Source organism: Aotus nancymaae, unplaced genomic scaffold (genome assembly GCF_030222135.1).
Source record: "Aotus nancymaae isolate 86718 unplaced genomic scaffold, 86718_ANA_hifiasm-v0.15.2.pri h1tg000059l, whole genome shotgun sequence".
In the NCBI taxonomy this organism is placed as follows: Eukaryota; Metazoa; Chordata; class Mammalia; order Primates; family Aotidae; genus Aotus; species Aotus nancymaae.
Genome location: NW_026988473.1, coordinates 41,516,698 through 41,530,759, shown reverse-complemented (window position 1 = coordinate 41,530,759; position 14,062 = coordinate 41,516,698). Strand labels below are relative to the sequence as shown.

The window sequence follows — 14,062 nt, the reverse complement described above, 5'->3', positions numbered from 1 at the left end:
CTTCCCACTTCAACAGCCCAATCTCCCTAATCTGGGTAGGCGAGTAGGAGGGCCTATCCTCTGGGGGTTGTGGGGAGGTCTCTGCTTGAGGGTGACTGGAGAGTACGGTTGCCTCTTCTCAAGGATCTCCATCTGGGCTGCTTCAGCCACCCTGTTATTTTCTCATCATCTGTAGCACATCCTGCATGCCTGGACCCTGGATCCCACCCAAGGTTCTGGCATCTTGTGAGGACTTTTTCTTGGTCAGCACCCTTGCCCTGGACCCCTCCTTCTGCCCTGGGGTGATCCCCACCTGCCAGCAGTGGCATCGTGGCTACTTTTGCTCCATCCCAGCGGGGGCAGGGGACAAGAATAGAACAGGAGTGTCCAGGATGGCTCAGGATCTGAGCCCACACGCAGATTCCCTGGGCCCCTTGGGAGGAGCTACTCTGAGCCCAGGCCTTACAAGGGAAATGACTGGGCTGCAGCTGCTGTTGGGACCTGTGGCGCTAACATGGGATAAGTGTTTGGCCAACAGGGAGGGGCCTGGGTGGGACCTGAATGTCTCCTTGACCTAGCCTTGGGCTCTCTGGCACATCTGTTGGAACTGATGACCCTGCCAGCCACTGTGCCTTCCCTGGAAGCCTTCCACATCTGTCCTTGAGGCTCCCCATGGCCCAGAGCATCTGTCAGGGCCGGGGCTGAGGCTGTGTGAGAATCCTGCAGAATGGACGTAGTTTGGCTTTACGCACGTGGACTCGCTTCATACTCGAAGTCTCCACAAGGGGCTCCAGTGAGCAGAAGGGCCAAGCTCTCTGTGTGTCCATGCTGGGGAGGGGCACAAAGACCCAGGTATGGGGAGGCAGGCAGTGGAGGGGAGAGGCAAATCACACACACCCAGGAGGTTAGTTTTGCTCAAAATGCTCCGTTTATTGCTCTATTCAATGACCACGAGCGAATTATAAAAAGACACCAAATGTCTCTTGTCTGCCGTGGGATAAATAAAGTCAGCAATAAAAACATGTGGCTCCAAGATAACACATGTTGCCAAAGAGTCATGCATGCCCTCCTGATGGGCTCTCAACACACGCATGGACATGGGAACACACGCAGAGCGACACGCAGTGAGACTTCTAGGAAGGCTTTCCCACAGTGACGCAGAAACATGTCTCACACAGATCTGGGGCTGAGTCCCCATCCAAACCTTGAGCTCCCCTCCCCTCCCGCACAGGGCTCAGATCCTCTGGGTTCCCCATGCCCCATCTGCCTGCTTCCTCACCAGTGCCTCACAGGCTGGGCACTGCCTCCTGAGGGCATCTGATACCCAGAAGCCACCCTGGCTGTGATGGCCGCTCCAACCTAGAGACCTCTCCCTCAGCTGAAAGCTCTCTGGTAACCCTCTGGCACTCCCCATGCCTAACTCCCGGTCATCTGCCTTTTGGGAGAAGTGCAGGTGGGGCTGAGGCAGGCACCTCCGCCCAGGTTGCTTAGGGGCTGGAGCTCATTACCCCTTCCTGGCCGAGGAGACACAGTGTCCGGTACAGACAGCAGAGACGGATGGACAGACAGAACACACTGCAGCAGGACACGTGGCATGGAAACGTTCTGGATCAGGTATTGATGGAACCATCGTTAAAAACTGGGGCCCCGGGTCTGCATGGTGTGGGTCAGGCCCTGGGGCCCCAGGCCTGGCCTGGCATGTCCCTCCCCGACCCTGTCCCCTACTCCCCAATATGTACAGTAGGAAGAGTGATGCTGGAGGGTAGGGGCCAGGCCAGGCTGACAGAGGACAGAGGGAGCCGACTGAAGGGGAGGAAGCGGGGAGCAGGCCCAGGACCCGAGGCGGGGCCCTGGGTGAGGGCCGAGACTCAGGCTGGGCAGTGCCCAGAGAACCTTGCAGGAGAAGCGCAGTCATTCTGGGGACTGGCGGGACAGCTGCTTTTCATAGAGGCTCATGACGTGGTGCACAAACTGGTACTGCTCGCATGTCTGAATCATGCCGCCCCTGCCCGGCAGAGATGCACAGTGGTGGCAGGGAGGGTCGTGGAGGGATGGGCTGCGGGAGGGTGTCTCAAAAGCTACGGAGTAGCAATCACTTGCCAGGCCTGCTAGGGGCCTTGGCCCTGCGCATCTTGGAGAGACCAACCCTTGCCAACCATTACCCTCTGCCCCTTCCTATCAGGGACACAGAGGACACGTCCCGCCACTTTCAGCCTCTGTCCTTCTGCCCACCAGCTCTGCTTCTCTTCTCTCCTCATCCGCGCCCCCCTCCCCCACTATCTGGACCCTGCCCCTCTACCCAGCTGCACTCGCTACTCCTTGTCTGCCCATCAGTCCATGCCGGTGTTTCCCGTCTGCCCCCATCCCCCATGCACATGTGGGTCTCTCCCTTCATCCACTTGGGGCTCTAGCTCCCTTGTGTGTCCCCACCCCTGCCCGTGGACTGACCTGTCCTGACGGAGCTGGCACGTGGTCTTCAGGATGTCCACCACACCCTCCTGCCGCAGCTGCTGGCAGCAGATGCTGGTGGCAATGAAGCAGCCGGTCCTCCCAATCCCTGCACTGAGGGCCGAGGGGACCAGTGGGGTGAGGGGCAGGGCAGTCCAGCGGGTTGGTGGGCTGCCCCACTCCAGTGGCTGGCTGGGAGGACCCACCTGCAGTGGACGATGATGGGGGCACAGTGGGGCCCCTCCTGTTGGGCTGCCTCCTCCACCTCCCGCACCAGGTGCAGGAGTGGGGGTGCCCGGTCTGGGGTCTTCTGGTCGGGCCAGGATGTGAACCAGTAATGCTTCAGGCCTCGCTCCTCAGTCCCACTCTGTCGAGGAGACAGAGGCCCACCCCTGGTATGTGTGAACTCTTTCAGCCCACAAACCAGCCCAGAGATAGAGATAGGATGGGAGGTGGAAGAACACAAGAAGCACACAGAGTGGGACCCCTTAACCTTTCCATCTAGGCCGTATGGCCCAAAGCCCACTCAGTTGTGGGGGTTGGTCAGCAGCGTTGACATGGATCTTGCCTTTGGTTCTGCTCCAACAACTCCAGGATCATCCAAGAGGGTCCAAGAGCCCCTTCTCTAATTTATTACTGTCTCCAGGTTCCTTATCTTAATAAATGGCCCCCGAGTCGTCTGTTTGTCACATAGCCTAGCCCTGGGACTCTTCTCTTGCTGTGCTTCGCCTGCCCGACTCGCCTCTATTCTTAGTGCTGCAATTAGTGCTGCAAGTTTTACCACCTCTTCACACTCCCCGCTTTAATGCCACCTTGACCTTTATCATTGCTCGAGTGTGTGAGATTTCTCCCTCATCCCCGACTATCCCAGATCCACAGAGTCCAAATAGTCTGTGTACAACACGCATCTGGACGTGCTGCTCTCCTGCTCAAAACCCATGGCTTTGGACTGAATGTGTGTCTCCCTAAGTTCACATGTTGAAACAAAATCCCCAACGTAGTGGTATTGGAAGGGAGAGCCTTTGTGAGGTGATTAAGCCATGAGAGCAGAGCCCTCATGAATGGGATCGGTGTCCTTATAAAAGGGGCCCCAATGAGCTTTCACTCCTGCCATGTGAGGACATGACCCTGGACACGGGCCCTCACCAGGGTCATGGTGCCTTGATCCTGGACTTCTCAGCCTCCAGAACTATGAAAAATAAACCTGTTGTTTGTAAGCTACCTGGTCTACGGTATTTTGTTATAGCAGCCTGAGAAGACCACAGCATCCTTCAGTATCTCTCACGGCTCTCAGAATAAGACACACTCTCCTTAGTCCTTTGCCTGGCAAGTAAGATACCTGCTACAGGGCCTGCCCTTCCAGATACATCTCCTTCCCCTGCATACTTGTACTCAATGCTCCCGCACTCCGAAAGGTTTGTAGGTAAACTCTCAGCAGCACACGCAAACACGTGCACACACACATGCACACAAGTGTTCCATCTTCCATGCCCTTCTATTTTTCTCTTTGCTGGGAATGCTCTCCTCACTTGTTGCTTACTTACCCTTCAAGGCCCCATTCAGCACCACCACTTACGGGAAGCCCTCCCTGAGCACATTAGCTGGCAGAGGGTCCTTCCTCTATACATATATGATTATACATACACACGATATACATATCCTATATCCTATATACCTATCTCTAGCTCAGTACTTACCATCTTATACATGCTTCTCAAGGAGAGAGTCCAGGCTTTGGGTAGCTGTTTGTTTACAGTACCCAACCCAGAACCAAGCTCAGGCCAGGTGCTTGTAATGGTTTATGGACAAAAGTAAACTCCCTCAAACTCCAGGATGCCCTGGTTCTTCCCTCACCATCCCCATGGCATCCCCCTGCCTCATCTCAGCCTGTCTTTTTGGGGAATTTCTTTATTATTATTTTGTTTTTATTTTTATTTTTTTTACTACGACTTTCCAAGCTGAGAAAGCGTATTATTATTTTTTTATACACCACCCGCCCCCAGTTCCTTCAGCCCAGCCCCCATGAGGGGCGGGTGCTCACAGGTTGGCAGTGAGTGGAGCTTTCTGGGGAATTTCTACCCAGGACGCCAGTTTCTCAGGTCCTGGGTTACCTGGCTGTGACAGCCACCACTGCCTCTGCTCTTTGTTTCCTGACCCTTCATGCCCTCCAACAAGTCCTGGATCTTAGAGCTGCTTGGGGGTGAGGGGCACTGCTCTCTGGGGGCTGAGATGCTCTCAGCACCCTCCCTAGCCCCTGTCCAGTGGGAGAGGGGGCAGCTCAGAGGGCCAAGTCTCAGGTCTTGTGCTCAGTAGCCCCTGTGGCTGTCAGCATCAATGAACTTCCTTGGTTGCTCCTGGATACGGCACCAGCTTTCTGGTGCCTGGCTCACCTCTTCCAGCCTTTGGGGTTATTACAGCCTTCCCTAAACATGGGTCTTATCATTTCTCACAAACAGAATCCACTAATCCCAATTCCAAAGGAATAGTCTCCTCTATTATGCTGATCCTGGATGAAGCACAACTTCAGGGTGGGAGGATACCTTCCCCTACTCTTCTGGGCTGTTTTGTATTGCTCATATTTTGTGTATCTTCCTTTTTCTTGCTGTTTTCTGTAACCACAGCCTCCCTGTACAACCCCAAGGCAGCAAAGAGTGCCTGCCCTCTTGTGGACAGATTGGGCACAGGCCAGAAGCCCAGCATCCCAGGTGAAGAGAGATTTCTAGGCAGGATCTCAAAAAGTCATGATGAACCCTCAATTATAAAGACAGTGCTGGAGGCTGCTGAAATCCCCTCATCCAGACAATCCTGGCCTTGGGAACGTCTGAAGCATAGCTAGAAGGCATTATGAATGACAGGGTAGAGAGAGAGCCCAACAGCATGAAATGCAACTAAGGACCAGGAGATGCAAGGGGTTTGGTTCTACCTCTGGCCCCCAAGTCCATTCACCTCTTACTCATCTGTAATTACTAGAAAATCTAGGAGTGACACTGGCTTTTATGTCAGTTACAGTGGACTTTGGGGACCTGTTCTCTGTGGAGTCCCCAGTTAATCCCCTACACTCACCCTCAGCCTCACCCAGCCCTGCCCCAGGCCTCACCTTGAGGGAGATGAGTCGGAGCCGGTAATCCTCAGTGTGAATGACTTTCTGCACAGTGATCTCAACACCGTCGTACACCACCTGCTCCTCCGGCCAATACTCGGTGCATTTCTGCAGGGGCCCAGACCAGGCTGCCATGCAATCCTGTTCCCTTCCCACACTCTCCCCAACACCCTCCGGGGCCAGCGGAGAGATATACAAGGGCAACAGGGTTGCTGCTACAGGGTGCTGGGTTCAAATCTCAGCTGCAGACTCATAAGCTACTTCCCTTTCCTGAGCCTTAGTTTCTTCCTCTGGAAAACAGAAGTGCTACCTATATGAAGGATGGAGATTCGGTTAAATGGGACCTTTTATGGAGATTTGGTTAAATGGGCCCTTATGGGCACAGGAGTAGCCAATGCCTGTCCTGGCAGGTTGGGAGGCAGCAGAGTGCTGTGTTTAAGGTCACGGGCACCGGAGGTGGAGAGGCCACCTCCAGGCATGCCTCTATCTGTGAGGCCCTGAGCAAATGACTTAACCTCACCAAGCCTCGCATCTCCTCATTGGAGTGAACACTGCCGACCTCATGAGATTGTCATAAAGATTAATTTCAGAACAAGACACTTAGTGTAGGGCGCAATGTAGCAGACACGCGGAATGGGGCCAGGGGTCCCTACCTCGTTCATCTCCTCGATGTTGGTGATCATGACAATGATGGGCGTGTGCTCCTGCCACACCATGTGCCAGAAGTCGGCGACCGTGCTGACGATGGGTCCCTGAGTGGCGATGTACACCTTCTCCTCCCCACCATAGCCCTGCGGCCAGCCAAGTCCAGGCTGTCAGGGTCAGAGACAGTGCTCCCGGGACCCCGTCCACACACTTGGGCTCTTCCCAGGAACTGGCAGGAGCCAGACTGGCACAGGGACAAGGCTGGAGGATGGATCCCATCAACTCAGGCCTTCCCTTCAGCAAGAGGCCATCAGGATGGGAATACGTACCCGGATGTAGTTGGCATTAATGTAGGAACTCAGAGGGTCGTCAGGGTCTGGTGACGTCAGACACACTCTGCTGTGAGGGTCTGGGGTGGTGGGAGACAGGTAAGGCTGGAAGCTGGGCCCTCTGGTGCAGGGCCCCCCTTCTCTAGCCTATTCCAGGATACCCACATTTCTTCTGGGACCTGAGCAGTTCTTCCTTCCCTTGCCCAGTGGCAAAACCAACTGACCCATTCATGGTTCATTTTGCAGGTGAGGACTCAGGATGAGGAGGAGGGTGGAAAGAGAGAGGGGTCCTGGGTCTCTACCTCTGTAGGATCAGTACCTTCCTTAGTCTGTGCGCCTTAAGCTGCCCTGTACTCACGGCATCTTCTGAAGAGGAGAAAGCTAAGCCAAGAATGGAATTACCTAGTGAAATTCCTCTAAAGATCTTGGACAGCAAGAGACAGCCAGCTTGAGTACACACTGTCATTGGCTTGCTGTGCAGGCTTGTAAAACACATAGCCTTTTAAGCCTCAGTTTTCCTATCTTTCAAATGGAGGCAAAGATGCCTACGTCCTTCGGTTGTTGGGAAGATAAATGAGAAAACAGATGTGAACGTTCTGTATAAACTGTAAAGTGCTTTGTAAATAGAAAGGGCTGTTACAATTCGGGGTTAGAAAGTTGAGGGAGGCTATTAAGATGGAAACGATAGTCTCCCTATCTGAAATGAGATTGTAGGGGCTTAGCCTCATGTGCACATGTGCAAAAAGTTTTTTTTTTTTTTTTTCAATTTATTTACATGTCAAATCCTATAGTAAAAGGGTCTCTCTCTGTCACTCAGGCTGGACTGCAGTGGTACAATCATGGCTCACTGCTGCCTCAAACTCCTGGGCTCGAGTGATCCTCCTTTCAACCTCCTGAGTCAGTAGGACTATAGCCATGTGCCATTGCACCTGGCTAAATTAAACAATTTTTTTTTTAATGGGGATGAGGTCTTGCTATGTTGACTAGGCTGGTCTCCAATTCCTGGCTCAAATGATCCTCCTGCCTTGGCCTCTCAATGTCTGGGATTACAGGCATGAGCCGCTGTGCCCAGCCCCAACCCTGCTCTTCTTCCTGGAGTAGATTTTGTTTTGTTCCAGCTACAGCCTCCCCGTATTGACTATTCTCTCAGCCTACAGAGGCCGAGACTGAGGTTGTATGGAGTAAGCAAAGAAGCTGGCTGGGGGCCCAGAGTCCTGGGTTCCGGTTTAGTTTTGTTATCAGCCTACTTGTCCAGGACTCAGTTTCCCTGTAACATGAAGGACTGGACTAAAGGCATTTCTAGTGTGCACGTTAGGAGGCTCTCAAAGGCAGTATAGGGAGTCATGAAGAGAGCTGGAGAGGCTAGGTTCAAATCCTGATTCTGCCTTGCTAGCAGTGTCAACATGGACAAGTGTCAACATGGACAACCATCTCCCTGGGCCTTATCTGTAACCTGCCGATGGTCATTCCACAAGGACCATGTTTATCTTGTAAATGTTAAAGGAATTAACCTTAACAACTAGAGTCCTTACACCAGTAACTTGGCCAGCACACAGCATCAGTTGCTGGTATTACTGCCATTATTACAAGTTCCGCAAGTTAAAGGATAAAAAGAAGGATCCCAACCAGGTAGGAGAAACAGGGGAGGTACAGGGCACAAGCCTCGCCTCTTTAGCCCAACCCCACTGCCTGAGGTTTTGGCAGGTGATTTGGAGGCAGTTCTTTTGAAGTGGGATTAGAGGGTGGTAGGGATGGAGAGGAGTGAGGGTAAGCGGGAGGGGGGCTTCTGGGGGACCTGCAGCAGAGAAGGGCAGGAAGCTCTGTACGGGCCATCTGCAGGCAATGCTGTTCTGTCAGATTCACGTGCACAGGGCAGGGAGTGGTGAGAGGTGAGGCTGGCGAGGAACCAGCTGACAAAGGGTCATATAAACCAGGCCTAGAAAGCTGGACTTATGCCGGGTGGGGTGGCTCATGCCTGTAATCCCAGCACTTTGAGAGGCTGAGGTAGGCGGATCACTTGAGGTCAGGAGTTTGAGACCAGCCTGGCCAAACATGGTGAAACTCTGTTTCTACTAAAAGTACAAAAATTAGCTGGAAATTGCTTGAACCTGGGAGGCAGAGGTTGCAGTGAGTGGAGATCATGCTACTGTACTCCAGCCTGGGCAACGGAGTGAGACTCTGTCTCAAAAAAAAAAAAAAAAAGAAAAAGAATAAAAAAGCTGGACTTAAACCTGAGGATTACAAGGGTGACATTGATGGCGTTTAAGGCAGAGAACAACACAATTAGATTTCTGTTTTGCATCATTTTGGTGGCAATGGAAGATGGAGAGGAGACTGTGGAAGCCAGCAGACCCGTTAGAGTTTTACCACGATGATCCAACTAAGAAGTGTCAAGGATCACAGGGTTGTCCAGCCTGGCATGGCTCCAGGGGCACTTATGCCAATATAGTCTATGTAAATAGTGTCCCCTGGAATTGGGCAACATGAAAGCCCTAACCCCCAAAACATCATTTGGCAGTGAGGCTGGATAGCAGGATGTTGATTTGAGAGATATTATTAACTAATTAATTAATTCAAATAGGTGCAGAACTGGGCATGGTGGCTCAAGCCTATAATCCCAGCACTTTGGGAGGCCGAGGCAGGCAAGGACAGCTTGAAGCCAGAAGTTCGAGACCAGCCTGGTCAACAGAGCCAGACCTCCATCTCTACAAAAATTAAAACAATCCAAATAGGTGCAGAACGTCTACCATGTAGCAGGCAGCACTGTTTTGATGCTTGGGACACAGCGGAGAAGGGGACAGAAATTGCTCCCAGCATCTTGTTCTCAATGCTGCCTGTTGGTTACTGGTCACTCTGACTCTAAGTGTGCATGGACCTGGCTCCCCCATAGGCTGGAAGCTCCTTGCGCACAGAGTCTGTGTCCTGTTTACATCTAAATCTTTAGTCCCTGGGACAGGAGCCGAGGAAATGTGTGTCCAGTGAATGAGAGAACAAACCGCAGGGGGCCCTGGATCTGAGAGGCAGCCTCTGCTAAGCCTCACCTGCCCTCTGCCCCGCAACCCAGTCTCTGAGAGGACAGGGTCAATTCTTGCTGGACACAGACAAGATTCTCTATTGGGCTCGGGAGCCTGGAGGGTCAGGGCATGGTTGGAGGCAGTTCGAGCCTCTCAGAATGCAGTGGGGACTGCATGGAGTCCTGGTCTGCTCCCACCTTCCCCGAGTGGCCATTCTGAGCGGCCAGCAAAGCCCAAGGTTCTAGGGCACTCAAGTTCCTCCCTCCAGGTAGGGCTGGAAACGGGGGAGGGCAAGATGAGGGAAGAGGTGAGCAGCCCTGAATAATGCATCCTGGCCTTAAATGGCGCTTTGTTTAACTGGAACTACCTAGAGACTTCGTAACCATAGCAACTACGAGTCGATATTTTAAAAGTTAAAAATAAGTCATGACATCTTACATGTTGTTGGAGATGCTGATGGCAAAACTGCTTTTTAAAAGCCTTGCGACTCCACAAACTGAATGGAATAAGTTTATGGGGATTCACTTTCAACAAGTCAACCCCCAAGCTAGCCCTGGGGCCTGGGGTCAGAACTTGACACGGGTGGCAGGCTCATTGAGGCTTCTTCATAAAAGTTATCTGAAAATGATACCCCAGGGCTGAAAGAGGAGGATCAGGTCACTTGATCTAACTGCCCCCAAAGGAGGAAAACCCCTTTTAGACCTTCGAGGGGACTGCTCATGTAGCCTCACTTGAATACACTGAGTAACAGGGAGCTCACTTCCTGACAGAGACAACTCTTTCGCCCGTGGGAGTGGATCTCCCTGTTAGAGGGCTTATAATCCGACCACACTCCACACAGTGTAGACAGAGAGCCTGACCCTGGGATCACAGAGGCCCAGGTCTGAAATTCAGCTCTGCACTTCCCAGCTGTGGGACTGCGGATGAGCCACTTAACCTCGCTAAGCCTTAATTTCCTTTCCTTAAAATCTGCCCACTCTGAAAAGATAAAGGATGTGGAAGGTGACCTTTCAGATACCACACCGTGGCTAGGAGCTGCTGTCATCACCACCCTTTCTCTCTGGGTTTCTACAGGGCCCAGCACAACATGTGGCCAGGCAGGGCAAAGGACCAGAGTGCTGTGTGAGGAAATGAACTTGCCTCTGCCCTCACGGGGGTAGTATTTCCCTTCAGCCAGCACCCCCAGCCCACTGCCTCTTCTCCTCCAGTAATGAGTATCCCCTCAGCCCTGGGGGCCCAGCTATGGGTGAGGGGGTCCCCAGGTGAAGCTGAGCCCGCCCCCATCCCCCCGGGGCAGCGAGTACTCACTGGGAAGTATGGTTTTGTACCGGTTCTTCCGCACCAGCCCAGGGATGTCGTACTCTTTTGGATCCACAAAGTTCATGGGGATTTCCTGCGGAAGGAAGACATGGGGTGTTGAGCAGCTATGGGTCCACACACATGTTTGAATCCAGGGGCTGCTGTACCCCCAACTCCTAACCCAGGGGCTGGCTTGAGTGCATGCATTCATTCAACAAACATTTACCATTAAGAGAGTTAGTGCTCACAAAGCATTCAGAACAGGGCCTGGCTCATGCCGAGTGCTTAAGAAATATTGTAATAACTATTGTTTATGGAGGGGCAGCCTGGCAGACAGTAGACAGTCAATAAATAGCTGATGAATGAAGAATAAAACAAAAAGCAACCTGGCCAATTGCTGCCTTCTTCCACGCTCCCTGGGAAGCATTCCTCCCCTGGGCATCCCTATCTCGGGACCTCGGTTCATGCTGCTCACTCTGTGATAATACCCACCCCATCCTCATCTCATATACCACCTCCTCTGAGAAGCCCTCCCTGATTCTCCAGCAGGAGAGAAGCCTCCTTCTGAGATCCCAGGAGTATCTGCACCTCCCAACCACTGTCTGTGTCCAGAGCTCTGAGTCTGAACTTCTCTCCTGGCATGTGAGGGCTTCTCAAATCTGGCCTCTCTTTACTTCCAGCTATGCCTGTTTCTCTCCTGTTGTTCATCTGCTGTTCTCAGTCCTGTCTCTGGGTCTGAGCTTGTGACATTCTGCCTCCTGGGGGTACTGGTTTCTCCTACCCCCATCTCTCCAAGTTGTTCTCACCCTTTAAAGTTCACCTTTGAGTCTGTCTCCTCCTGCCACCCTCCGGATGACTCCCCATACCCCTTGCCTCTGCATTTCCTTCCAGTCTGTCCACCAGCTTAGCCCCCTGACTGCACCCAGCTTCACACTGTTCATTATTTTTGGACACATTAAGTATGGCCTTTGTAAAATGAGGATCATAACACTTTTCAGAGTTTTGAGAATCAAAAGAAAAATACAACACGTACAAAACTGCCCCCAGAGCGGGTGCTCAGGCCACGCTCCTTCCTCGACAATGACCCAGTGAACAGGAAATGAGGTAGAGGATGTAATTCTTTCTTGAAGGGGAGATGATGGCAGTGGGGGCTCAGAGTGGGAGCTGAGGCTGGGGTGGCCGAGGAAGGCTTTCTAGAGGCATCTGGAGTGGGTGATGATGTGAGTTAAGGCATGGCAGGAGAAAGACATAGGCGGGGCTGGCCCAGTTTGAAGTGGACAGTCCCTGTAGGGGTGGGGCATGGGGCATGGGCTGGGAAAGGAGGCTGGGGCCACACCAGGTGAGGTGCGCTGATGGTGTATGCAGGTGGTGCCAAGTTCTGGAGAACTTGGAGCAGCAGAACAGACAGTGATGGAGGTCTTCTCACGGGGGGAGCTACCTGGTCCAGACAGGCCCAGGGCAGAGGCCAAAGGAAGGGAGCTGAGAGGGAGGAGGCACCTGCTTCCTTACCCCTCTGGCTTCTATCAGGAGGAACTTGCCCCAGATACTCTCGGCCTCTCGCCCATTCCTGCTCACAGAAGTGGGGAGTTACCTGTTTGGTGAATTTGGTTGAGGAACGGAGCTTTTGGGCCTCAGCCCCTTCCTTTCTCCTTCTCTCAGGGCCCTCCTGCCAGGAAAGAATTATAGGGGTGCCCTCAGGGAGATGTGCCGGCACCCCTGTGGTGGGTGGAAAATGCGTCTAATTCCAGGTCTCAGTATTGGGAGGCTCACTCTTGCTATACCCTGCTAAGCCTCATTTCCAATCTGTGTGTTATTGACAATAAAGGTGACATTGTGACCTCCTATGTCTTAGCTCTTAACTGGCTGAGCACTCAGGCGGGTAAACAGGGGTGCCATTTATTGAGCCCCTCAAAGTCCAAAGGACAGTGAGCGAGGCGGGGTCAGCCTCAGGCCGGGACAGAAGTCAGCGGGGAGGTGATTAGGACCTAAGCTAGAGCCTCAGCGTGGGTAAGGAAGGGAGGTGACCGGAGTGATTTCAAAGGCAGAAGAACAATGCTTGGCAGGAGGAGAGTGGGAAACAGGAGTCAAAAGTGAAGGTTCTCTATGGCTTTCAAAGCACAGCAGTGGGCAATAAAGACTTAGCACTGCCACTGTACCTGCATCACCTGGCTGGGTGCTCTGCACATGCTCTTAGTCTCTTTAATCTTTGCAACAACCCTATTGTTTTTATCCCCATTTTCCAGATGAGGAAACTGAAGCACAGAGGGAAAGCAGCTTGCCCAAGATGGTGGGAGAGCTGATCATAAAGTGATACTAATCTACAGCAGATGCTGAGTTCCAGGCACCACACTCCACCACCTGGATCGGTGGATGATTGACATGGGTCTGCACACAGTGGGGCGGCTGGCTCAAGGAAACTCACAAAGAATTCTGCCTGCAGCAGGAAAGGGTCCAGGGCCTTTTCGTGAAGCTCTTCTGCTTGGAGGACGCGGGAGGCGCTGAGCAGGTACTCGCGAGCTGACTCCTCCCGTGGGGACATGAGATAGCCAAAGCCCTCCTCGTTGCAGCCCGGAGTGCACATGTCCAGGGTCAATGAGACATTGGAGCCCCTCCTGAAGGACCAGGAAAGGGAGAGTGAGTCTCAGAGGCAGAGGGGTGGGCATGAGCTGGGGGCTTCAGGGGTGGGAAAATGAGGGAGGGAGAGATCAGCTGGGAACACGGTTGGCTCGAGGAAGAGGAGTGTGAGTGTGACAAGACCCCCTGTCAAAGAAGCACGAATCTCAGCCCCGAGGCATTGGTCTGACTCCCTATTTCCCGCCTCCTGCAATGGAGACGCTAACTTAGTGGGGGTTTGGGGCTCCAGTTCTAAAATTCCATCCAAAGCCACCTCAACATGGCCTTACCCTGGACTCTCCTCCATCACCATTGGAGGCAGTTCACCCTGTGATCCCCAGGAAGCTCAGAGAGGGGATATCTGCCTGGAGCACAGAAGCAGGGCTTGGGTCCAAGAGGATGGCTCCAGACCCTCTCCAGGATGGCCCAGCAGCCCTGGGACGATGCTGCCAGTGAGTCAAGGACGTACTGTCCATGAGAGGCCAGGACCCTTAGCTGCCAGGAAGGAGGAGTCCCACGAGCAGCACAGTGGCCGCAAGGATGTCTATACTGGGCAAACTCTACTACACTCAGTGTCTCAGACCACTGGATGGGATGGGCCCTCGTTACACAGAAGGGGAAACTGAGTTCCCATG

General features: G+C 53.1%; 1 protein-coding gene across 1 annotated transcript in view; it reads right to left on the bottom strand.

The window, feature by feature from the left end:
- Positions 1-884: 884 nt before the first annotated feature.
- PTPN5 (protein tyrosine phosphatase non-receptor type 5) overlaps positions 885-14,062 on the bottom strand; it is a 62,926-nt gene continuing 49,748 nt past the window's right edge. The window contains 8 exon segments of the mRNA XM_012456516.2: positions 885-1,984; positions 2,428-2,541; positions 2,634-2,794; positions 5,525-5,635; positions 6,181-6,318; positions 6,502-6,581; positions 10,824-10,908; positions 13,237-13,426. Coding sequence (XP_012311939.2) covers positions 1,891-1,984; positions 2,428-2,541; positions 2,634-2,794; positions 5,525-5,635; positions 6,181-6,318; positions 6,502-6,581; positions 10,824-10,908; positions 13,237-13,426 — 973 coding nt within the window. The 3' untranslated portion in view covers positions 885-1,890.